The sequence below is a fragment of the Canis lupus genome, chromosome 8, assembly GCF_011100685.1.
Source record: "Canis lupus familiaris isolate Mischka breed German Shepherd chromosome 8, alternate assembly UU_Cfam_GSD_1.0, whole genome shotgun sequence".
Classification (NCBI taxonomy): domain Eukaryota; kingdom Metazoa; phylum Chordata; class Mammalia; order Carnivora; family Canidae; genus Canis; species Canis lupus.
The window spans coordinates 71,767,964-71,791,750 of record NC_049229.1 but is presented as its reverse complement, the minus strand read 5'-3'; the positions used below and the strand labels follow the sequence as shown (position 1 = coordinate 71,791,750).

The window sequence follows — 23,787 nt, the reverse complement described above, 5'->3', positions numbered from 1 at the left end:
TGTGTCTCTCATGAATAAATAAAATATTTTTAAAAACAAAAATAAAGGGATCCCTGGGTGGCCCAGCGGTTTGGCGCCTGCCTTTGGCCCAGGGCGCGATCCTGGAGACCTGGGATCGAGTCCCACGTCGGGCTCCGGGTGCATGGAGCCTGCTTCTCCCTCTGCCTATGTCTCTGCCTCTCTCTCTCTCTGTGTGACTATCATAAATTAATTAATTAATTAAAAATAAATAAATAAATAAAATAAAAATAAAAAAATAACAAAAACAGACAAAATAAAAAGCAGGAACCATAAAAAATTAATAAAGTAGAATTCATCAAAATTTAAAATTACTAAAAAAATTTTTTAATTACTGATTATTAAAAAGGCACAACCAGGGGATCCCTGGGTGGCGCAGCGGTTTGGCGCCTGCCTTTGGCCCAGGGCGCGATCCTGGAGACCCGGGATCGAGTCCCACGTCGGGCTCCCGGTGCATGGAGCCTGCTTCTCCCTCTGCCTGTGTCTCTGCCTCTCTCTCTCTCTCTCTCTCTCTCTCTCTCTGTGTGTGACTATCATAAATAAATAAAAAATTTAAAAAAAAAAAAAAAAAAAAAAAAAAAAAAAAAAAAGGCACAACCAAAAAGATATACTTTAAGCCCTAGAGCTGGGACACTTGGGCAGCTCAGCGGTTGAGCATCTACCTTTGGCTCAGGGTGTGATCCTGGGATCCAGGATCAAGTCCCACACTGGGCTCCCTGCGTGGGGCCTGGTTCTCCCTCTGCCTGTGTCTCTGCCTCTCTTTCTGTCTCTCTCATGAATAAATAAAATCTTAAAAAAAAAACAGTTAAGGCCTAGACTGGGAAAAAATATTTACAACATATGTACCTGGCAAAAAGACCCGTACTCAAATACATAAGGAATTTCTATACCCAATAATTTTTCTTTTTTTTTTTTAATTTTTATTTATTTATGATAGTCACAGAGAGAGAAAGAGAGAGAGAGGCAGAGACATAGGCAGAGGGAGAAGCAGAGGGAGAAGCAGACTCCATGCACCGGGAGCCCGACGTGGGATTCGATCCCAGGTCTCCAGGATCACGCCCTGGGCCAAAGGCAGGCGCTAAACCGCTGCGCCACCCAGGGATCCCTCTATACCCAATAATAAAAAGACAACCTGACTTTCTAAACAGGTAAAAGATTTAACAGACACTTCACAAAAGCAATATACACAAAAAGCCAATAAGCATGTGAATAAGTGTTCATTATTAGTCATCAGGAAAATGCTCAGGAAACCCATTCGACAAGATGCCACTATACATCCACTAGAATGTGAAGAAGAAAAGAAAGAATACCGAATGCCAGAGAGGATATGGAATAACCAGAAGAAAGAACACACACATTGCTAGTCCAAGCGTAAAATGTACAAGCACTCTGGGTTGTTTCTTTTTTTAAAGATTTATTTATTCACGAGAGACACACAGAGAGAAGCAGAGAGAGAAGCAGAGATACAGGCAGAGAGGGAGAAGCAGGTTTCATGCAGGGAGCCTGATGCAAGACTCCATCCCGGGACTCCAGGATCACGCCCTGGGCCGAAGGCAGGCGCTAAACCACTGAGCTACCCAGGGATCCCCTGGGTTGTTTCTTTAAAAGTTAATGATATATTAACTCAGCTGAGTGTGGAGCCTGCTTGAGATTCTCTCTCCCTCTCTGCTTGTTACTTCTCATAAACAAACAAACGCAAACAAGCAAATAAATGTTAATGCTACATCCACATTATGGGCAATCCCACTTCTGGGTATTTATCCAGAAGAAATGAAGATGTATTCCCACATGGTCTCCCACAAAAATGAGTACCCCTGCCCCCAGTGTGCTTCAAGAAGAAAATGGTTGGACTGTATAGGTCCCACAATAGAACACCACTCAGGAACAGAAAGGAACCAACCACTGACATAGCAACATGTATGAATTTCAAAAATGTTATGCTGGGATCCCTGGGTGGCGCAGCGGTTTGGCGCCTGCTTTTGACCCAGGGCGCGATCCTGGAGACCTGGGATCGAATCCCATGTCGGGCTCCCGGTGCATGGAGCCTGCTTCTCCCTCTGCCTGTGTCTCTGCCTCTCTCTCTCTCTCTCTGTGACTATCATAAATAAAAAAAATAAAAAAATAAAAATGTTATGCTGAAACTGGATGCAAGGATGCCTAGGCAGCTCTGTCCATGAAACATATGCCTACAGCTCCTGGGATCAAGTCCTGCATCAGGCTCCCTGCTCAGTGGGGAGCCTGCTTCAGCCTCTCCCTCTCACTCTCCCTAACAAATAACATCTTAAAAAAACAAGCTGGATGCAAAAAAATATATACTGTATAACCTCATTTATATGAAATTCTAGAATAGGAAGAACTACCCTGTGGTTATAAAAATCAGATCACAAAAAAAAAAAAAAAAAAAAAAATCAGATCACTGCTGCGGGGGCGGGTGGTGAGAGGGGTGATGGATGATTGGCAAGGGGCAGGAGGGAATTTTCTGGGCCTTATCTTGGTATATAGTCATCAAAATAGAATGAATAATATATTTAAAACCTTGGCATTTCAATGTATATAAATTGTATCTCAATTCCCTTTAAAAAAGCAGAATTTGTGGGATGCCTGGGTGGCTTAGTGGTTAAGCATCTACCTTCGGCCCAGCGCATAATCCTGGGGCCCCAGGATGGAGTCCCACATCCGGCTCCCTGCAGGAAGTCTGCTTCCCCCTCTGCCTCTGTCTCTCATGAATAAATAAGTAAATTCTAAAAAAATAAAAAAGAATTTGCTAACATTAATTTGCACATATTCAGAAATCATAACTCCCAACATTAAGTGAAAGATGGTTAGGAATGGTTTTGTTCTGAGAACACATTAAAACTAGGATGTGGGGATCCCTGGGTGGCGCAGCGGTTTGGCGCCTGCCTTTGGCCCAGGGCGCGATCCTGGAGACCCGGGATCGAATCCCACATCGGGCTCCCGGTGCATGGAGCCTGCTTCTCCCTCTGCCTGTGTCTCTGCCTCTCTCTCTCTCTCTCTCTCTCTCTCTCTGTGACTATCATAAATAAATAAAAATTAAAAAAAAAAAAAAACTAGGATGTGGTAAGCAAACATTTCATCCCCCTCAAGATTCCTGGCCCCTGGTGCAAACACATCTCCCAGTTAATCAAGTCCCTCTAAGTACTGCTATGAAGAGATTTCTTGGGCAGCCTGGGTTGCTCAGCAGTTTAGCACTGCTTTCGGTCCAGGGAGTGATCCTGGAGACCTGGGATCGAGTGTCCCAGGTCGGGTTTCCTGCATGGAGCCTGCTTCTCCCTCTGCCTGAGTCTCTGTTTCTCTGTATCTCTCATGAATAAATAAAATCTTAAAAAAAAAAAAAAAGAGAGAGAGAGAGATTTCTTGCCATAGATGTAATTAAGGTCCCAAATCACTTAGACTTAAGATAGAGAGATTATCTTGGTGTGCCTGACCTAATTACATGCCTTCTTTATTTTTTAAGATTTTTTTTTTTAAGACCTTATTTTTAGGTAATCTCTATACTCAACGTGGGACTTGAACTCATGACCCTGAGAACAAAAATCTCATGCTCTTCTGACTGAGCCAGCCAGGAATTTTGTGTCTCTCATGAATAAATAAACAAAATCTAAAAAAAAAAAAAAGAAAGAAAAAAAAAAAAAACTTAAAAAAAAAAAGTAGGGGATCCCTGGGTGGCTCAGCAGTTTAGTGCCTGCCTTCGGCCCAGGGCGTGATCCTGGAGACCTGGGATCGAGTCCCGCATCAAGCACCCTGCATGGAGCCTGCTTCTCCCTCTGCCTGTGTCTCACTCTCTGTGTCTCTCATGAATAAATAAAATCTTTAAAATATATATTTTTTTAAAAGTAGAATCTAATACAAATTCATACTACAAAAGCTTTAGAACTTAATAGTTCAGCTAAAAAGAAAAGAAATTATGGATGAATCTTGAGGACAATATGCTAAATCACAAAAAGACAGTCACAAAAAGACATGCTATACTCTTGGTCTTGGGCTTATAAGTACAAGCCCCACGTTGGGTGTAGAGATTACTAAAAAAAATTAACTTAAAAAGAAAAAAAGACAGGTACCTGGGTAGCTCCATGGTTGAGCATCTGCCTTCGGCTCAGGGTGTGATCCTGGGATCGAATCCCATCTCAGGCTCCCTGGAGGGAGCCTGTTTCTCTCTCCATCTGTGTCTCTGCCTCTGTGTCTCTCATGAATAAATAAATAAAATATTTTAAAAATAAAAGACAGGGACACCTGGGTGGCTCAGTGGTTGAGTGTCTGCCTTTGGCTCAGGGACTGATTCTGGAGTCCTGAGATCGAGTCCCACATTGGGCGCCCTGCATGGAGCCTGCTTCTCCCTCTGCCTGTGTCTCTGCCCCACCCCCTCTCTTTGTCTCTCATGAATAAATAAAATCTATAAATAAATAAATAAATAATAAAAGGCAAATGTTGTGTGATTCTACTTATAAGCAGTACCTCAAGTAGACAAATTCACTGAATCAGAAAGTAGAATTGTGTTTGGGGGGGAGGGTGGGGATGGGAAGTTGTTACTTAATGGACACATAGTTTCAGTTTTGCAAGATGAAAAAGTTCTAGATCTGTTGCACAACAGTGTAAATATACTTAATTTGTTTTTTACCACAATTGTAAAAAGAACAGAAATTAACATTTTCCCTGTTATACAATAATACAAATTCTTCTTTAAACAAGCAGAATAAGTAAATTTAAGAAAAAAACATTTCTATGGATTCACAGAAATCATAGAAATGAAGGCTCAAGCAGCTTTTACTGATCACCCTCTCTATGCCAGACTCTGCAAAGAACACAATACTACGATGACAATGTGGTGCCTGAGACAGTACACATTAGACAGCAACCCCAAGGAGTCACCATGGCCACAGTGCATCACCTGGGCTTCTGAAATGCAAGAACTGGCCAAGGACTTCCCAGATGAAGGCAACTGGAGCTTAGCATCACTGGGATTCCTGACAGCAAGGTGGTTCAAAGTTTGAAATGTGCATACAAAAATACCTGAATTAGAAGCCTGACTTCACAGCTGTGTACCTCTGGCTCAAGTAACTTGCCCTCTCTGACCTCAGTTTTGTCCACAGTAGAATGGGAAAGGATTATAGCACCAATTTTATCTGATTTGGTGTTAACTTCACTGTTATGGTCGTGGTTGAGTGAGCTTCAGAGAGGCTGTGGACATATATTTCCACATTATGCAGTCAGGGAACAACCCAAGGTTTAAACTGAGGTAACTGGGATATTTTAGAAAAAAGGAAATAAATGTCTACATTACATATGAACTTAGCTTAAAATTCTTGTCCTATTGATATTCACCTACTTGTTTTATCAAGCATGAACATACTAAACATATTTAAAACCACAGATCCAAATTGCTGTCATCTGCCTTCAAAAATTAGTTAAAACTGGGACACCCTGGGTGACTCAGTAGTTGAGCATCTGCCTTCGGCTCAGGGCGTGATCCCAGGGTCCTGGGATTGAGTCCCATGTTAGGCTCCCCACAGAGAGCCTGCTTCTCCTTCTTTTTTTTTTTTTTTTTTTTTTAATTTTTTTTTATTTATTTATGATAGTCACAGAGAGAGAGAGAGAGAGAGAGAGAGAGAGAGAGAGAGGCAGAGACACAGGCAGAGGGAGAAGCAGGCTCCATGCACTGGGAGCCCGACGTGGGATTCGATCCTGGATCTCCAAGATCGCGCCCTGGGCCAAAGGCAGGCGCCAAACCGCTGCGCCACCCAGGGATCCCCTGCTTCTCCTTCTGCCTGTGTCTCTGCCACTCTCCCTGTTTCTCATGAATAAATAAAATCTTTTTTAAAAATTAGTTAAAACATAATACTGTAATAACTTTGTATGTTGACAAATATTAACTATACTTCTCACAGTGAGCTTTTAGTAATGTCTATAACCGTTGAATTACACTGTTGTACACCTGAAACTAATATAATTCTGTAAGTCAACTATATTTCAACTAAAATAAGTACATTTTTTTTTTTTAAGATTTCATTTATTCATGAGAGACAGAGAGAGAGAGAGAGGCAGAGTCACAGGCAGAGGGAGAAGCAGGCTCCATGCAGGGAGCCGACGTGGGACTCGATCCCAGGACTCCAGGATCATGCCCTCCAAAGGCAGATGCTCAACCTCTGAGCCACCCAGGTGTCCCCAATAAGTACATTTTAAAAAAATAGTTATGACACAACTAAATTCTGATTTCATTTTGACAGAAGAGTATATTATCCATCCGAGAGGCTTCAGGGCAGAAAGACAAAAGGGTGTTGTTAAGTGAAAGAGACAGACAACAGGTAAGAGGGGGCAACAGTGATATGCAGAAGAGCAGGCTCAGGATGAGCCCAGGTGTGCCTAAGTGAGGGCCAGAGTAGAAAGATGAGGGAAAGCTATGGGTGCAGAGTGCTTTTAGGACACAAGCCAAAACTTAGCAGAGGAGTGACATGATCCAACTTCTGTTCTAGCAGCTTGCTCTAGCTACCAACACTACCACTCCATCTCTTCCAGACTGCAGCCCTACCCTTACCCTGGCCCAGTCACTCCCAGGTCAGGGCCACTTTAGAAGCCATCTCTAGCCCATCTGTATCACTGTTCCTATTGCCGCTGCCCGAAGTCAGATCTCAGTTCTCACTTGGAACTACTGGGTTCCCACCAATCACGTGCCATACTACCTATGCTTTCTAAAGTGTCACCTCACTGTTAAGAATCCTCCTTCTTGCCTTCCTTACCTGATCTTCCCTTTCCACTCTCATCCTTCCCAACTTTAGTACCCTTTACGGCAGCACCACTTAAGAGCTTATAACCTCTAAAATGACTGTTATCGGGATCCCTGGGTGGCGCAGCGGTTTGGCGCCTGCCTTTGGCCCAGGGCGCGATCCTGGAGACCCGGGATCGAATCCCACATCGGGCTCCCGGTGCATGGAGCCTGCTTCTCCCTCTGCCTGTGTCTCTGCCTCCCTCTCTCTCTGTGACTATCATAAATTAATTAATTAATTAATTAAAATAAAATGACTATTATCAATCCCACCCCTGGCATTTGACCAACTGTACTTTTCTTCAGGTCTATCCAGAATCACCTTTCCAGGGCATTCAGCACAACATTTAACCTAATCTGCCGTACCCGTCGATTTCCTGTTCCCTCACCAGACAATGAGCTCCTAGAGGCCAGAGACTATTTATTTACTTACTTAGAAAGATTTTATTTATTTATTCAAGAGAGACAGGGAGAGAGAGGCAGACACACAGGCAGAGGGAGAAGCAAGTTCCATGCAGAAGCCTGATGTGGGACTCAGTCCCAGGACCATGCACTGAGACAAAGGCAGACGTTCAACTGCTGAGCCACCCAGGCATCCCAGCAACTGTTTTTTATCCCTATTTTCCCAACAACTTAGCACAGCACCTGTCATTCAGTTGGTTCTAGATAGACATTTAAGGTCATGCTTTCACCATTTAATATGCTAATCATTTTTATTCTATGCCCTGAAATTTGACATGTAAAACCTGCCTGTACTTCAGTTTAGGATATTACTGATCACTTCTTTGTTACATAAAGTTCTGGTTTCTTATCATATTCCACTTATGTTTCCATGTTACATGAATCCTACAAATTAACCAATCTTTGGTGTTTATATTCCCATATGGAAAGCTACACACTGGCTTATCTTCAACATTACGAAATATGCTTAACGATATATAATTTGGCAGGGGTGCGGGGCACCTGGGTGGCTCAGCGGTTGAGCATCTCTGGCTCAGGGTGTGATCCCAGGGTCCTGGGGGGAGCCTGCTTCCCCCTCTGCCTATGTCTCTGCTTCTCTGTGTCTCTCATGCATGCATGAATGAATGAATGAGAATTCATCATTTTTAAATATATAATTTAAGTAACTACAGTTAAGTTTTCATTTTAAAGTACTTAAGAGAAAAAAAATAAATACTTAAGATACTATGTGCTCCTCCCCAGTGGTATTTTCTCTCATCCTTCCTAGCAGTAGTGTCCTGACTCCCATGCAGGTCTTTCTACCTTTATTTGCATCGTCTAGTGTTTTTAGAAGGTAGTACGAAGCAAAGTGCACGAGCCAGGTCACAGACAAGTTACCACCCTGGGTCCTCCACCCCCCTCAGTAACACCACAGGGCTGCCAGACTCCACTGCAACATGATGTTGCATTCTCTGATGACTTGGGGAAACTGGCTCTTAGGAGTGCCGAGCTTCCCACATGCAGTTCCCCCACTATCTGAAGTTTTTAATATTTAGTATCATTTGTATTCCTACAGATGCTTAGGAAACAGAACAATGAATCAAATTTCCCACCTTCGCTAAGGCCTGTTGCCAATCCCTAAAAGAGGCCAATCCAGAACAGGTAACAAGATGATGAGACTTAAGAACATCGTCCCAATTTCCTAATGGGTTTTTGACTCAACTACTTCCATGTATTTTGAGCTTAACGACTCTGATCAATAGCTTAGTCATGCTGTATCTAAAAAAGCCTTAAAATTTAACTAACGCAAAGAATCAAAGAACCGCCCTTCAATATACCAGTTTAAATAGCGAACCTCAAATTTTCTGTTGTCCTCACTTTTTTTTTTTTTTTAATTCATGAGACACACAGAGAGAGAGAGAGGGGCTGAGACACAGGCAGAGGGAGAAGCAGGCTCCACGCAGGGAGCCCGACGCGGTGCCAATCCCAGGATCCCGGGGTCACGCCCCGAGCTGAAAGCAGATGCTCAACCACTGAGCCCCCCCCCAGGTGTCCCTGTCCTCACACTTTAGAAACGTTTTTTTGCAAGGACTCCTTATGAAACGCCTACCGTAAATTGTTAATGTGTTGTTTAAATAATGAAACAATAAGCAACAATTCTAGCACAAAAAATAATAATTAAAAAAAAAAAAAAACAACCCACCACCTGGATCTGCACACCTTACGCTGTAAAACCACCCAATCCGCCAGGCACTACTACTACAGTTTCAAGGCGTTTAAAGGTCTTGGGGGGTCGAGAGGGCACCGCATTTGACAACCGCGTCGGGGCGGCTTCAAGTTTGGGAGCAGGAGCGACGCCAGCGCAGGTGGACGCGGAGGATGAGCGGGCTCGCGTCCCGCGGTCCAGGGGCAGGGGCGGCCGAGCAGGCGCCGCGGGGCCGGCCTCCCGGGGGGCCCCGGCAGCCGCCGCCCCCGAGCACGACAGGCGCGGCCGCCCAGGGCGGTGCCGCGGGAGAGGGCAGGGGCCGGAAGGAAGAGGGAGGATTCGGACAAAGCCCGGCCGGCCGCCCCCCCGCCGCGTTCCCGGGAGCGCCCCCCCCCCCGCCGCTCGGGGTCCGCAGCTGTTCCGCGAGCCGCCCCCCCCCCCCCGCAGCGCAGCGCAGCCCGGGGACGCGCGGAGGGGACCGACCGCGGGGCGCCGCCGGGGATGCGGGGCGGGGGCGCGGCGCCAAGGGCCCGACGAGGGGGCGCCACAAGTGCCCGTTGGGGTGCCGCGGCGGGGGACGGCCGGCCGCTCACCGTGCTGCTCCCGCGGGGCCGCGCGCTCGCTGTCAGCACCGGGAGGGCGCGGGCGCGGGCGCGTGCGCGGAGCCGGGCTGCGCGGGGCCCGCTGCCTCGATGCCTCAGGCGCGGCGCCGCGGTCACGAGCGAGGGGCGCCGGCGCGGCCGCCCCGCAGCATCCTCGGCCGCCCGCGAGCGCTGTCCCCCGCGGCTCCTCCCTGCAGCCGCCGCCCCGCGCCCGTCGGCTCCTGCTCTGCTCCGGCTCCGCCGCGCCCGCCGCCGAAAATGGCGTCTCGGCGTCCCTCCCCCGGCTCGGGGCTCCCGCCCCACAATGCCCCGCGCGGCCGTGACGTCACCGCCCGCCGCCGGGGGGCGGGGCGCGGCGGGGCGCGGCCGGGAAACTGAGGCCCGGCGCGGAGAGGAGGCTCGCGGGCGTGCGGGAGGGGGCGCTGGGGCGGGGCGCGGCCGCCTGGGACCCCGCGCCGGCCCCGCGCGCCTGCTCGCCCGCCTCTCGGCGCGCCGAGCCCCGGCCCCGCGCGTCTCCGGCGCGCGTCGCCGTCTCCCTGGAAGCCGCCAGGAGGGCTGTGAGCAGCCTGTCCACGGCGCGGCCGAGGGGCGAGGCCACGCAGCAGGCCCCGGGCCTTCTCCGGGGACACCTAGTCTTTGATCGCGACCCTGACCTTCCCCGCCCCGTTACGCCCTCGCCCCAGGGTCCTCAAGAATCCGAGCTCAGCGGGACTTTGCAGGCCTCGCTCGGAACTGCACCGCCAGGCTGGGCAGGGAGATGCCATCCCCGCGGCCGCACGCACCCCCTCCCCCGCGGCAGCCGTGCCACGACCTCCAGCCCCCGCCTGAAGGGCAGTACTTCCAGGTCAGAGCGCGCTCCTGGGCCTCAGCCTGCTGCACCGCCAGCTCTGCAGGCCTGACTCAGCAGCCAGCAGGAGGACGCATGCTGATTCAGGGGGCAATGCTCAGCTTTCTCTGCCTGCCACCGGCTCGGGAGGACCCCCCACCCCCACCACCTGGAGCCTGCAGACATCCCAAGAGCCGGGCCCTGGGGCACTAGTGACCAGGAGGCGTCCCTCCACCACCACCCCCCCATCTGCTTTTGAACTGCTCAGCTCTTCAGATAGATCAACCCAGCACCAACAGCCGGTTTAACCCTAGAATTACACAGCCAGTGGGGGAGTAAATGCTCCTCGATTTTCACAGGGAGATCCAATTACTTTTTTTTTTTTTTTAATTATTATTACTTATTTGACAGAGAGCACAAGCAGGGGGAGCAGCAGAGGGTGAGGGAGAAGCAGGCTCCCTGCCAAGCAAGGAGCCCAATAGGGGGCTTGATCCCAGGACCGGGGATCATGACCTGAGCTGAAGGCAGATGCCTAACGACTGAGCCATGCAGGTGCCCTCAATTACTTTACTGTTTTTTTTTTTTTAAGATTTTATTTATTTATTCATAAGAGACAGAGAGAGAGGCAGAGACACAGGCAGAGGGAGAAGCAGGCTCCACCGATGTGGGACTTGATCCCAGGACTCCAGGATTACACCCTGGGCTGAAGTTAGACGCTAAACCACTGAGCCACCCAAGGATCCCCTACTTTACTTTCATATAAATGCAAAGAGTCAGCTAAAAAAGGGGGAGGGAGAAGCAGTGAATCAAACCACCTTTCCCTTAATGATTTGGCCACACTGCTGCTTGGATGTCACCTACTCCTCAACAGGCACCTAGGGGCTGGGCACACATTTGTAACCAACATGCTCTAGAGACGAGAGGAGTGGGCTGAGTGAGGCCTGCAACTCTGGGTGCAGTGATTGTTCCCTCCACTCGCCCAGGGAGGACCTGAGATGCTTAATGTCCTCTTCTAATGAGCAGCCAAGATCTTAAATCCTTCCTACTGCTGTAGTCCATCCCTCTCCATCCCCACTGCTGCCACTCCGTTTAGGCTTTATTATGTGGGACTCGATCCTGGGACTCTGGGATCATGCCCCGAGTCACAGGCACACATTCAACCACTGAGCCACCCAGGGATCCCTATCCTTTTTTTTTTTTTTTTTTTTTTTATTCATTCAAAGAGAGAAAGGCAGAGACAAAGGCAGAGGGAGAAGCAGGCTCCATGCAGGGAGCCCGACGTGGGACTGGATCCCGGGTCTCCAGGATCACACCCCTGGCTGCAGGCGGCGCTGAACCGCTGTGCCACTGGGGCTGCCCTCCCTATCCTATTCTTTTATTCTCTCAACAAATATTTGTTGACCTGCCAAGATCCCCACCATAAGAACAAAGGTGTGCTGGTAAACAGGATAGATAAGATTACACCTGCTCTTGCTCACACCGTGCTATGCACAGAGAAGTAAGGTAATGGCAGTGTGATGAACTGAACTCTGAGGCAGGCAAGTGAACTGAGACCTAAGTGACAGGAAGGAGCCAAATGGGCAAAACTGGTAGGGCAAGCACTCCAGGCAACGGTCCTCAGGCAGGAATGAGTCTGGAGTGATGAGGAAAGAGAAAAGTCTAATTCATCCACCACATCCCATCCACAGGTCCCCTGAATCTGACCCTGCTACTTCCCTCATGAAGTGCTGTGATGCACCCATCCTTCAGGGCAAGGGGCTGGGGTGCAGGCATTTCAGGCCATCCTCACTCGGAGTCTCATACTGAGACTAACAATCCATCACCCACCCTTGCTGTGAGGCCTGGGCACTCGCAGTCCATTTCAATCCTCTGATCTTCAGCAACTCCAAGAGAGGCATTGGTAACCATATTTACAGACGCTGCAGCAAAGGCCCTGCAGGTTCCCTGGTCTGCTTTCTGCTTCCAAGGATGAACTCAGCTTTAGGAATCAGAAGAGAGGAGCAGGGTGGCTGCTCCTGGGTGGCTCAGTGGCTGAGCGTCTGCCTTCAGCTCCAGTCCTGACCCTGGGGTCCTGGGATCGAGTCCTGCATCAGGCTCCCCAGAGGGAGCCTGCTTCTCATTCTGCCAGTGTCTCTGCCTCTCTGTGTGTCTCTCGAAAATCTTAAAAAAAAAAAAAAAAAAGGTATCAGGAGGGAGCAGCCCCACGCTTCCTATGTGAACACTAGCAGAGCTGAGGAGAGCCTTTGTGGTGGAAAAACCTCAGCAAGGCTACCCAGGAGCAGCAAATCCATTATCTGTCCTTCTCCAGAAACCTTGAGGACCAGGGTCCTGGGAAGCACACACCTGTTGGCACAAGTCCTGGTGGCCTTGACCATCCCTGTGGTCAGCAGCTTGCCAGCCTAGCCAGAGTCCCCGGGGTTACACAGGGGCCCGGAGGGCGGGGCTATCTTCAGTGGCAGCAGCACGGGACCCCTGGAGCAGGCCTCTCCTTCCTCCCTGAAGTGCTCTTCCCTTCTAAAGAGGCAGCCTGCATGGCAGAGCCACCTTCTCCTCCCCTCTGCCTGTCTCTGTCTCTGTCTCTCCCTCCTTCTGCTTTCCCCAAATGCAGATAGATGCCTTGTCCTCTACCCCATCTCTTTGTCTCCTTCCCCTCCTTCTCTGACCCTTTCACTTCCCTGTTGTGAAACCTGAGAGATCAGCAGGCCCAGACGCTGAGGCCTGAGTACAGCTATGGAGACAATCTCCAGGACCCAGACCAAGCCAAGGCTGAAGTGCCCTGGTCAAGGAGGAGTGAAAACACCCCGTGCCAGCCTCCTGCCCGTTCGCTGGACACCTGGGGGTCGGAGAGGAATCAGGAGCACACAGCCTGGTGCTCACTCCAATCTCCATGTTCATGGAATAGTGCTGGAGTCAGGTGTGGAGGCCGGCAATGGGAGACAGAGGTGCTGGGGGGGTGGCCCGATGTCCTCAAGGCTCAGGGACTCCCTAGAAGAGGGACATTCACAGGGCAGATGGGAAGATCTAGCTCTCGGAGTCTAAGTGGTGGAACCGTAGGGACAAAACAGTGCCCAACAAAGAACAAACCACACAACATGCGTCTCATTTGGACAGTGGAGGGCGGCCCCGGTGGCGCAGCGGTTTAGCGCCGCCTGCAGCCCGGGGCGTGATCCTGGAGACTCTGGATCGAGTCCCACGTCAGGCTCCCTGCATGGAGCCTGCTTCTCCCTCTGCCTGTGTCTCTGCTTCTCTCTCTGTCTCAATAAATAAAATCTTAAAAAAAAAAAGTCATTTGGACAGTGGAGAGAGTCTTCTATTTTCGCGGTCAAGGCCTGCGGAGGTGTCTGTCCAGCAGCCGCCCCCGGGGAGACTGGGACGCTGCGATTTCCCTCTGGCCCCGAGGGCTCAGCAGTCGGCGAGCAGCCCCAGCCCATCAGCGTCTCAAGAGGAGGCGGAGGGAGGGCAGGGGGTCCCGGAGGGAGCCTTGGGCCGCGCGGCGGGGCTGGGGAGCGGTTCCGGGGCTGCGCTGGCCGAGGGGGCCCCCGCGCACCCCTGGCGAGACAGGCACGGAGGAGGGTCAGCACGGGCTCTGTGGCGGGAACCCCCCAGCTTCCCCCGGTCCCGCTGTGCTAACTCCCCTACTCGCCCAGCGTCCCGAGACCGCCCCTCTGCCCCACCCCAGGCCGGGCGCCTCCCGCCTGCAGCCCCGGCCCCGCCCCGCCCCGCCCCGGCCCCTCCAGCCCTGGAGCCACCGCCCTTCCACGCCCGCGTGGTCACTGCTCGCCAGGCTCCCCCAAGCACGGGCACCGCCCCCCCCCAGCATGAGCACTGCCCCCACACACACCCCAGACCTGGGAGCCTCCCCACCACCTCCAGCCCGGGCGCCGCCCCCCGCCCCCCCACCTGGGAGTCTCCACGGCCCCCCCACCCCCCCCACCTGGCAGTCTCCACGCCCCCCCAGCCCGGGCACCGCCACCCGCCCCCCCACCTGGGAGTCTCCACGCCCCCCCCAGCCCGGGCGCCGCCCCCCGCCCCCCCACCTGGGAGTCTCCACGGCCCCCCCACCCCCCCCACCTGGGAGTCTCCACGCCCCCCCAGCCCGGGCGCCGCCCCCGCCCCCGCCCCCCCCAGCGCCCGCAAAGCTGAGCCGGGCCTCCGTCGGGCCCCGCGGCGCGCCCAGGTCACGCCCCCTCTGGTCTGCGGCCTGGGTCCTGACCGCGACGTCACGGGGCTGGGGCTGCTTTTCCTCTGCGGAGCTCGAGCCGCGACCGAGGCTGCGGGACCGCCCCCGCCCGACAGCACCCAGCGCTTGGGGAGGGTGGGAGAGGGCAGCTCCGCCCGCCTCCCTCGGGTCTCTTGAATGCGGGCAGCGGGCCGGGCCTGCCGCAGGAGTGCCCGGGGACCCCAGCAAGCCCGAGTCGCCCCCGCCCGCCCGCACCCCGGCCCCGGCGAGCCTGAGGGGGCCCATTCCTGGCCTCAGCCCCGGAGGGCGGAGGATTTCAGTCATGTGCTTCCGAGCCCCCTAGACGCCCGGCAAGAAAGCCAGCTGCCCCTCCGGAGAGGCCCAGCCATCCCGGCACCCCACTTCCAGCTGCCCTGGGGACGCCGGGCCTCAAGGGAGACCATCCTGGGCGGTCCAGCCCCGCACACAGCCATGTGGAGGGCCCAGGATGGCTCCAGGTGGGGACCGATGCTCACACGCGGGCAGGAAGGGCAACGGAAAGAGCACTGTGGCCGCGTGTGTTTGTACACTCAGCACGTGTCTCTGAACCCTAATATTCGCAGTGCCCAGGTGGCCATCCTACCAAGAACTTTCTCAATGAGCCATGAGACCTATGGGAAAAAGTGCTGGAGTCCCCACAGCATGTGGCCCGGACCTGACTGATGTGGTTATCAGAAAGGGGTAATGCCCCAAACTGGGAGCGGGGAGGGATCTGATACTCAATCAGTCCATCTAGTGTGATGCACATGATGATGGAAACGCGCACGGGGGGGCGCCTGGGGGGCTCAGTTGGTGAAGAGTTGGCCTTCAGCTCGGGTCTGGATCCGCAACGACCCACCCCCGACCCACCGCTGGGCCCCTTGCTCATCGGGGAGTCGGCTTCTCCCTCTGCCCGCCGCTCCCCCTGCTGGTGCGCTGTCAACTAAACAAAATCAAGAAAGAGAAAGAAAGAGAAAGAAAAAGAGAGGAGAGAAAGAAAGAAGCCCGGCTGGCTCAGCGGTTTAGCACCACCTTCAGCCCAGGGGCTGATCCTGGAGACCCGGGATCGAGTCCCACGTCGGGCTCCCTGCATGGAGCCTGCTTCTCCCTCTGCCTGTGTCTCTGCCTCCCTCTCTCTCTCGAATAAATAAAATCTTTAAAAAAGAAAGAAAGAGGCCGGGGTTGATGAAGGATCTCAAGATGCTTGCTCTAAAAACCATCGACTGGGTAGCTTTTAGGGAGATCATACCCCGAGACCAGAAGGCCATTGCCAACTCCCTGAAATCCTGGAATGAGACGCTAACCTCCAGGTTGGCTGCTCTTCCTGAGAAACCACCTGCTATCGGCTGGGCTTACTACAAGGCCAATGTGGCAAAGGCTGGCTTGGTAGATGACTTTGAGAAGAAGTTTAATGCCCTGAAGGTCCCTGTGCCAGAAGATAGATACACTGTCCAGGTGGATGCTGAGGAAAAAGAAAATGTGAAAAGCTGTGCTGAGTTTTTGTCTCTCTCAAAGGACAGGATTGAAGCTGGAGAAGATGAAGAACATAATTCCGTTTGATCATTGAAGACCTGAATGAAGTCTTCCCAGAAACCAAATTAGACGAGAAGAAGTATCCCTATTGGCCTCACAAGCCAATCAAAAATTTATAAACTTGAGTTGAGGAGAAAGCCCTGGCCCTCATATTATAAACATTGGACATTAAAAATAATGATATGGGGGGGGAAGAAAGAAAGAGAAAGACTGGAAGAAGCACTGGGGACTGGGGATCAGGCACATGTCATGGAAAGCTGACATTCTCCTTGGGATCCCCGCATTTTATTACGAAAACATTCAAATATGCAGAAAACCATGTAGAGTGCGCACCATGTACCCATCACCGAGATTCTACAATTGACGTTTTTTTAAAAGATTTTATTTATTTATTCCTGAGAGACAGAGAGAGAGAGAGAGAGAGAGAGAGAGAGAGAAAGAGAGATTGGGAGGCAGAGACACAGGCAGAGGGAGAAGCAGGCTCCATGCAGGGATCCCGACATGGGATTCGATCCCGGGTCTCCAGGATCACGCCCTGGGGTGAAGGTGGCACCAAGCCACTGATCCACCCTGGTTGCCCTACAACTGACATTTTGCCCTACTTGTCACTTGTCCCTCCGTTCCTCCAGCCCTCGCTCTCGGCCCCGACACACGGTGGCGTGCACACGCATGGAGCCCAGCGTTTGTTTTTTCAGGGAACATTCCCATAATGAGCACGTGGGAAGGAGACCCTCCAGCTCACCTGTGTCCTCCAAGCCCAGCCTGATCAGGAAGTGGACCACCGACCCCTCCCTCATGCCCCTTCTGGGCGAGTCCCCCAAGCCCTGTTCTGTTGCTCTGTTTTGTTTTACTGTAGCTTCGTTTTGCCTGCTCTGGGGTTTTACAGAAACACAATCACAGGGATCCCTGGGTGGCGCAGCGGTTTGGCGCCTGCCTTTGGCCCAGGGCGCGATCCTGGAGACCTGGGATCGAATCCCACATCGGGCTCCCGGTGCATGGAGCCTGCTTCTCCCTCTGCCTGTGTCTCTGCCTCTCTCTCTCTCTCTCTCTCTCTCTCTGTGACTATCGTAAATTAAAATAAATAAATAAATAAATAAATACAAGGACTTTAAAAAAAAAAAAAAAAAGAAACACAATCACACCCTGAGCCTTTTGTGTCGGCCCGTGTCCCTCCTCCTGCGGTGCCAGCGCTCCCCCGTGCTGCTGCAGCCCTGGGCAATGGGAACATCGCTGACCTGAGCTTTCTCACCCACGTCTCTGGGAAACGTGTTTTCATTTCTCTTGGGTAAATACCTGGGAATGGAACTGCTAACCACCAGGTAGGGTAGGTGTAGGGTTAGTTTTATCAGAAACTTCCAGGTCGGGACACGTGGGTGGCTCAGGGGTTGAGCATCTGCCTTCAGCTCAGATCTGATCCCAGGGTCCGGGGATCGAGCCCCACATCGTGCTCCCTGCAAGGAGCCTGCTTCTCTCTGCGTTTTTCATGAATAAATAAAAATTTTTTTTCCTTAAAAAAAAAAAGGAAACTTCCAGGCCCCTTTCCTAAGCAACTGACCATTTTAGGCCTGAGCAGACATGTAGGAGCTCAGAGCCTTCCGCACACGGCAGCTGCTGGACGAACATCCTTGAAGAGGTGGTCTGGCACAAGGGGCGCTGGGCACCTCCGCTCACCAGGCCCCCCAGCTGGCAGGAACGGGGGTGTGGGGAGGCTGGGAGGGTTGCCTCGGGGGTGCTGGCCAACAGAGGAGGTTGCAGGGAGGCAGGAAGCCTCTGGGAAGGAAGGGACATAGTCCCTCAGTGACAGGCGGGCCCCCAAGTGCAAAGGCTCTGCATAAGACCGCCCGTAGGCCAGTGACTCTAGTGTCCAAAAATGACTCAGAATGTTGGACTTATGTTCTTCGGATATGCAGCAAGTGGAGACACGGTGGAGACTCGGGAGGACATGCAGCTGGCATCTTTGGAGAGGACCCAGGTGACTGTGGGCGGACTTGGGACGGACCATCCTGCAGGGACAGCTCAAATGCCGACGCTCCTGTGGCGGATTACGTCTCCCAAGGACGGCCACATCTTCCGTCCCACGCAGTCTTCTCACAACGTGGCTTTGACTCTTCCCATGGAGGTGGAGTCTCTGTTCCCTCCTTTTGAAGCTAGGTGAGCCTGTGACACAGCAGCAGCGACATTGTGGGACTTCAGAAGGCAGGCCTTACAGGTGGCACTGCCTCCAGCTGGCTCTCTGGGGAAGCTCTTGGAAGCCAGCCACGGTGCTGCTGCGAGGGAGCCCACGCAGCCCTTGGAGAGACCACGCGGAGACCGCGGGAGCAGAGGTCCCTCTGACAGCCAGTGTCCCCCTCAGACACACGAGTGGAAAGGCCCCCAGTCATTGTGTCGCCCCCAGCCTTTGAGACAGAGGAACAGGGATGAGCCCTCCACTCCACACGCTTGCCCACACCATCCACGAGCGGAACAGGATGGTTGACGTGAGCCACTAGGTTTGGGGATGGTTTGTTATGCAGAAGGAACTAGCAGGTTATCAGACGTTCCCTCGGTTCCCGCAGCACGATCCCCCTCTTCTGCGGGCACGTGGCCCTTCGTGAGCTGGCACCCGGGGAGATGGGCAGAGATGAGGGATACACACAGCCCGTCTCCCACCTCTAGCACCTTCCACATCACATCATTGCCGAAGGCCACAGCACCTCCTCCTGTCCGCAGCAGGAGAGGCTGACCTTCGGGGCCCCCATCACGATGCAGAGCACAGTGCCAGGGACAGAAAGTGCGAAAGGAAGGAGGGGGAAGGAGGATGGAACCCAATTCCGTCCTGACTTAGGGCCCAGGAGGAGCCACACTCGGCCCCAGCCCTGGTCCTCCACGCTGTGATCTGTCTCTTCCCCTGTAAAGTGGTCACCCTGTCCACTTACCTCCCGGAACATCAGGGGGAGCTGGTCCCATGTTCTGCCCCAATCGCTGGGGGGGACCTGTGCCAGTGGCTGAGACTTGGGGGTGCCTTCCAGTGAAAGGGGCTCAGCTGGAAGCTGATGTCTCCTATGGCCACCAGACCACGGGGACAGCTGGGCCCACTTTTTAGGTTTTTTTATTTATTTATTTATTTATTTTTTAATTTTTATTTATTTATGTATGATAGTCAGAGAGAGAGAGAGAGGCAGAGACACAGGCAGAGGGAGAAGCAGGCTCCATATACTGGGAGCCTGATGTGGGATTCGATCCTGGGTCTCCAGGATCGCGCCCTGGGCCAAAGGCAGGCGCCAAACCACTGCGCCACCCAGGGATCCCGGTTTTTTTATTTATTTAAAGATTTTATTTATTTATTTGAGACAGAGCAAAAGAGAGCACGAGTGGGGGGACAGTGGGAAAGGGAGAAGCAGACTCCCTGCTGAGCAGGAGCCCGATGTGGGACTTGATCCCAGGACCCCAGGATCATGACCTGAGCCAAAGGCAGACACCTCACTGATTGAGCCACCCAGGCACCCCACTCTTCTCTCTTTCTAGGGGCCCAGAGCCCAAGGGCAACAGGAGATTCCAAGGCCTGGGCTATTGCCCCAACTGCCCTGCACCCCTCCCTTCCAAGGCCACAGATGGAATCTTGGGCCTCACTGTGTCATGTCCTCCCCCTCCCTGCCCCTAGTTACCCCTGCAGGTAACCCCCCAGTCCTTCTCTCTCTGGGAACCCTGCTAGCCTCAGCCCTGCACTCCCCACAGAAGGGCACCACAGAGCGGGGTCACCCAGCCTTTCCAGGGATGATTCTCTTGCCTGTCAGGTGCTCCACGGGCCCCGCTTCTGCAGAGGTCTGGAGCCCAGGGACCCACAATGACAGCCACCCCCTTTCCACCTTAGACAGCTACTTCCAGAAGGGGCAATTTTTGCCCAAGGACACAGATACGGGGTTCTTCAGACGGGCAGATGGAGAGATCTTTTGTTTTAGACAAAAATAGCCACGCAGGTGGCAAGACTGTCCCCGAACCAGCACATGCTTCTGCTGGCCTGGCTGCAATCCCCCCCCTCTATGAGGAGGAGACATTTGGGGGACTTGAGCCCCTGGGTGCCTGACAGCAGCTGCCCACATGGCTCCCAGATGCTCCCTCCACTGAACACGGCCTCCTCCCTGCTCTTCGTGGTCCTCAGCCTCATCCACCGAGACCCCACTCGCCTCACAGCTGCGGAGTGTTCTGGGGCACAGACCTCACCGTCCTCCCTTGGCTGGCTCCTGGCCCCCCGCCTCTCCCAGGGCCTAGTGTGGGTTCTCAGTATGGAGCTCACCTGAACGCAGGAGGAGCCAACCAGCCCCTCAGGTGGTGGTCCCTCATGGAAATCCTGGTCTCCATCTGCCTCACCCCCCGCCCAGTTCTACTGCAGTGACCTTGGACGTCTGGATCCGCAGTGGGGGTGGGGGGCTCCGTGTCCTGTGGCTCTCTTGCCTCTGCCTCTAGCGGGTATATAATCAAATTTCAGCCTGGCTCCCTTTGTCCGAGCAGAAATTGCTGCAGCAGTTCCAGACATCACACCTTTGCACCTCACCGTCCAGAAGGAAAGAGCCTCAAGCCCCCACCCATCAATACATGCCCCAGGTCACAAGCCCACCGGGACCCCCCGCCTGGCCAGGAGCAGGCCTCACACTGCTTGGCTTAGCTGATGGGGAAGGTGCTGCTGCAGAGTGGGGGTGGGGGGTGAGGCTGGGGGCACCCACAGTCCTCCCTACAGGTGGCTCTCTGAGCTCACTCAGCCCTGTTCCCAAGGGCAGCACCTGCAAGGGAGGGGGGCAGCAGGGCCCCTCCAAGGCGACTGTCCACACCAACAGGGTCTGGCTCATCCGGCTGGTGGCCCAACCTCCCCAACCTCCCCGGGGGCGTGTCCCCGCTGCCCTCACCCCTGCCTACAGAGGAAGTGCAGTGACAACACTGTTCGCACTGGCTCCTCCTAGTAGACGTCCTGGTCCCTGTGTGATCTGATGGATTCTGATGATCGTGTTTGGAAGCAGAGGGTCACTAACCTCCCCCTACCAGCCGGGGCCACATGACTCCAGAGGTGCTCAGGAGGATGGGCACCTGGGGGCCAGGAGGCCAGCCGGACATGGGCTCAGAGAGTCACCCTGGGAGCAGGGGACTCCCAGCCACCGGGTCAGCCACGTGCCATGCCCTGCACGGAGGTAAAGGCCAGGCGGGCCCAGGCCACATGCCCCCGGGAGGCTCTGGGTCCTGCGTGCGCTCCGTGCCCTGGGACGAGCCCCGCCGGGCTCTGCTCAGCTCTGCGGGCAGAGGGAGGACGAGGCAGACGCTGAGGAAGGAAACGCACAAACGCATATATCATCACAACGTGCTGAAAAGGAAAAATCCCAGCCTCCAGAGTATCCGGGTGGGCCGACCCGGGCTGTGCCTGGGCCCCCCTCCGCCTCCAGCCCCCGCCGTCCCGGTCCACACGGAAACCCGCACACACAGCCCTTGTCCCCGTGTCACACCCGTTCTCCGTGAGCACCAGCCAGAGGCAGGGGGCACCACCCCATTCTACGGGTGGAGAAATGGAGCCAGGGGAGACCGGCTCGAGTCCCCACTCACTCCCGTCGCTGGCACAAAGTCGAGGGCCCACTTCAATGCTTCAGGAAGATTGAAGCATTTCCCCCACAGCCTCAGCTCCAGACTCAAGATTCCGGAAGACATTTGGCAGGGCCTCCGGAAATTTTCATCTATTGATTCCTTCTAGAAGCTGCTGATCCATCAGACATAAATCTCGTGGACTGCACATTGACTCAACCTTGCTCCTGAACGCTGTGAGTTCCTTCTGCTGCCTTATTAGCTGAGTCTGGAAGCCATCAGAGTATGTTTGCTGGAGCTGACAAAGGACCCCAAACAGGGAGACGAGGACAATGGAAACCTGTTCTCTTACAGCTCTGGAGGCCAGAGGCAGGGCTGAGGCTCCAAGGGAGGAGCCTTCTAGGCCCGTCCAGCTCCTGTGGGCGCCCTTGGCCCAAAGACACATCAGTCCAGCCTGTCTCCTTGTCACATGGCCTTCCATGTGCCTGTCACCAATCTCCCTCTGCTTTCTAAGGACACTTGTCATTGGATGGGGTGGGGGGAGGGGGGCCTCCTATATCCAGAATAATCTCATCCCAATATCCTTAACTACACCTGCAAGATTCTCTGCTCCCCAAAGAGGCCATAACCCTAGATACAAGGGCCTAGGACAGGGACACATCTGGGAGCCCCCACTAGGGTCAGCCCGTCTCCAGGAAGCAGACCGCGGATGCTCCATTCTACAGATGAAGCAAAGGAAGTGCAGCAGGGTTGTCAGTGTGGATCTGTCCTGGGCCTGTGAGAGGGGAGGGGGAAGGAACTGGACTGACCATCCTCTGCTTGTCCTGGCAGACGCTCTTCTGGGGACAGCCAATACGGGCCAGATGCTGCCTTGGCTTTCTCCCGGAAGGTGAGCTGAGGGCCACTTTTCCTATGTTGGCAAGGCCCCGTCAAACTCCCCCTTTTTTTTTTTTTTAAGATTTATTTATTTATTTATGATAGACACAGAGAGAGAGAGGCAGAGACAAAGGAGGAGGGAGAAGCAGGCTCCATGCCAGGAGCCCGACGTGGGGCTCGATCCCGGGACTCCAGGATCGCACCCTGGGCCAAAGGCAGGCGCCAAACCGCTGCGCCACCCAGGGATCCCCAAGGCCAGTCAAACTCCTAAGAGAAACAAGGAGTAAAAGGGCGGGTGCCAGGGGCTGGGGTAGGGGACGTACTCAGAAAATGTTCACTGACCCAAACTTTCAAACAGGCAAACCAGCTTGTCCACCAAGGAATGTGGCTCCTCCGTGAGGCCATGCCCATCCCACGTCCCATCCTGGTGTCCATGAGGCCTCTCTGTGCTGGGTCACGCTTGCCCAGCCCTCCCTCCAACCTCTGGGGAGACCTCTGGGGCCTGTGCCCGCTGCAGCAGCACTGCCTGATGGGAAACAAATGTGAGCCACAATGTCATTTCAAATGGTCTCATAGCCACAGTAAAACAGATAAAAAGAAGCAAATGAAATTAATTTTAGTAATATATAGGGATCTCTGGGTGGCGCAGTGGTTTGGTGCCTGCCTTTGGCCCAGGGCGCGATCCTGGAGACCCGGGATCGAATCCCACGTCGGGCTCCTGGTGCATGGAGCCTGCTTCTCCCTCTGCCTATGTCTCTGCCTCTCTCTCTCTCTCTGTGTGACTATCATAAATAAAAAAAATAAAAAATTTTTAGTTATATATATACACACACACACACACACACATACACACACGTCATTGCTGTTTCTTCAGCAAATTTTATCAGTTTGTTTTGTTTTGTTTTTTTAAGTAGGCTCCATGCCCAGCATGGAGCTGAATGCAGGGCTTGAACTCACAGCCCTCAGATCAAGACCTGAGCTGAGATCAAGAGTCGACCACCTATCTGACTGAGCCACCCAAATAAGCTCTATGCCCAACACGAGGCTCGAACTCACAGCCCCGAGATCAAGTCGCACGCTCTGCTGACTGAGCAGCCAGGCACCCCAGAGCCTCAATTCCAAACTGCAGCTGGATGAAGGGGCCAGGGCAGGGGCCCCGGGCTCTGTGGAGAGGCCCCCAGGACACCTCCGGGGATTCTGAGGATCCCCCAAATCCACATAAATAAAGCTCTGAGAACTGTGCCCGGCAGATGGCAACACTTGCTTCGC

The 23,787-nt window shown here is 53.4% G+C and overlaps 2 protein-coding genes and 1 pseudogene across 4 annotated transcripts in view; 2 read left to right on the top strand and 1 right to left on the bottom strand.

The window, feature by feature from the left end:
- The window catches only part of KLC1 (kinesin light chain 1), a 69,028-nt gene extending 58,810 nt beyond the window's left edge, over window positions 1–10,218 (bottom strand). The window contains exon 1 of one of the 3 annotated variants that reach the window (XM_038545849.1): window positions 10,198–10,218. The gene's annotated coding sequence lies outside the window, so the exon portion shown is untranslated. Of the gene's footprint in view, window positions 1–9,535; window positions 9,620–10,197 lie in introns of those variants that run through there. The other 2 variants (XM_038545851.1, XM_038545848.1) reach the window with 2 other exon arrangements.
- Window positions 9,116–14,893, top strand: LOC119876531 (collagen alpha-1(III) chain-like). Its single transcript, XM_038545986.1, has 4 exons — window positions 9,116–9,863; window positions 10,228–10,388; window positions 14,449–14,685; window positions 14,738–14,893. Exons 1-4 carry the CDS (start codon window positions 9,116–9,118, stop codon window positions 14,891–14,893), a joined length of 1,302 nt encoding a protein of 433 aa, XP_038401914.1.
- An 819-nt stretch (window positions 14,894–15,712) lies between these two features.
- LOC119873032 lies at window positions 15,713–16,220 on the top strand (annotated as a pseudogene).
- Window positions 16,221–23,787: the final 7,567 nt, after the last annotated feature.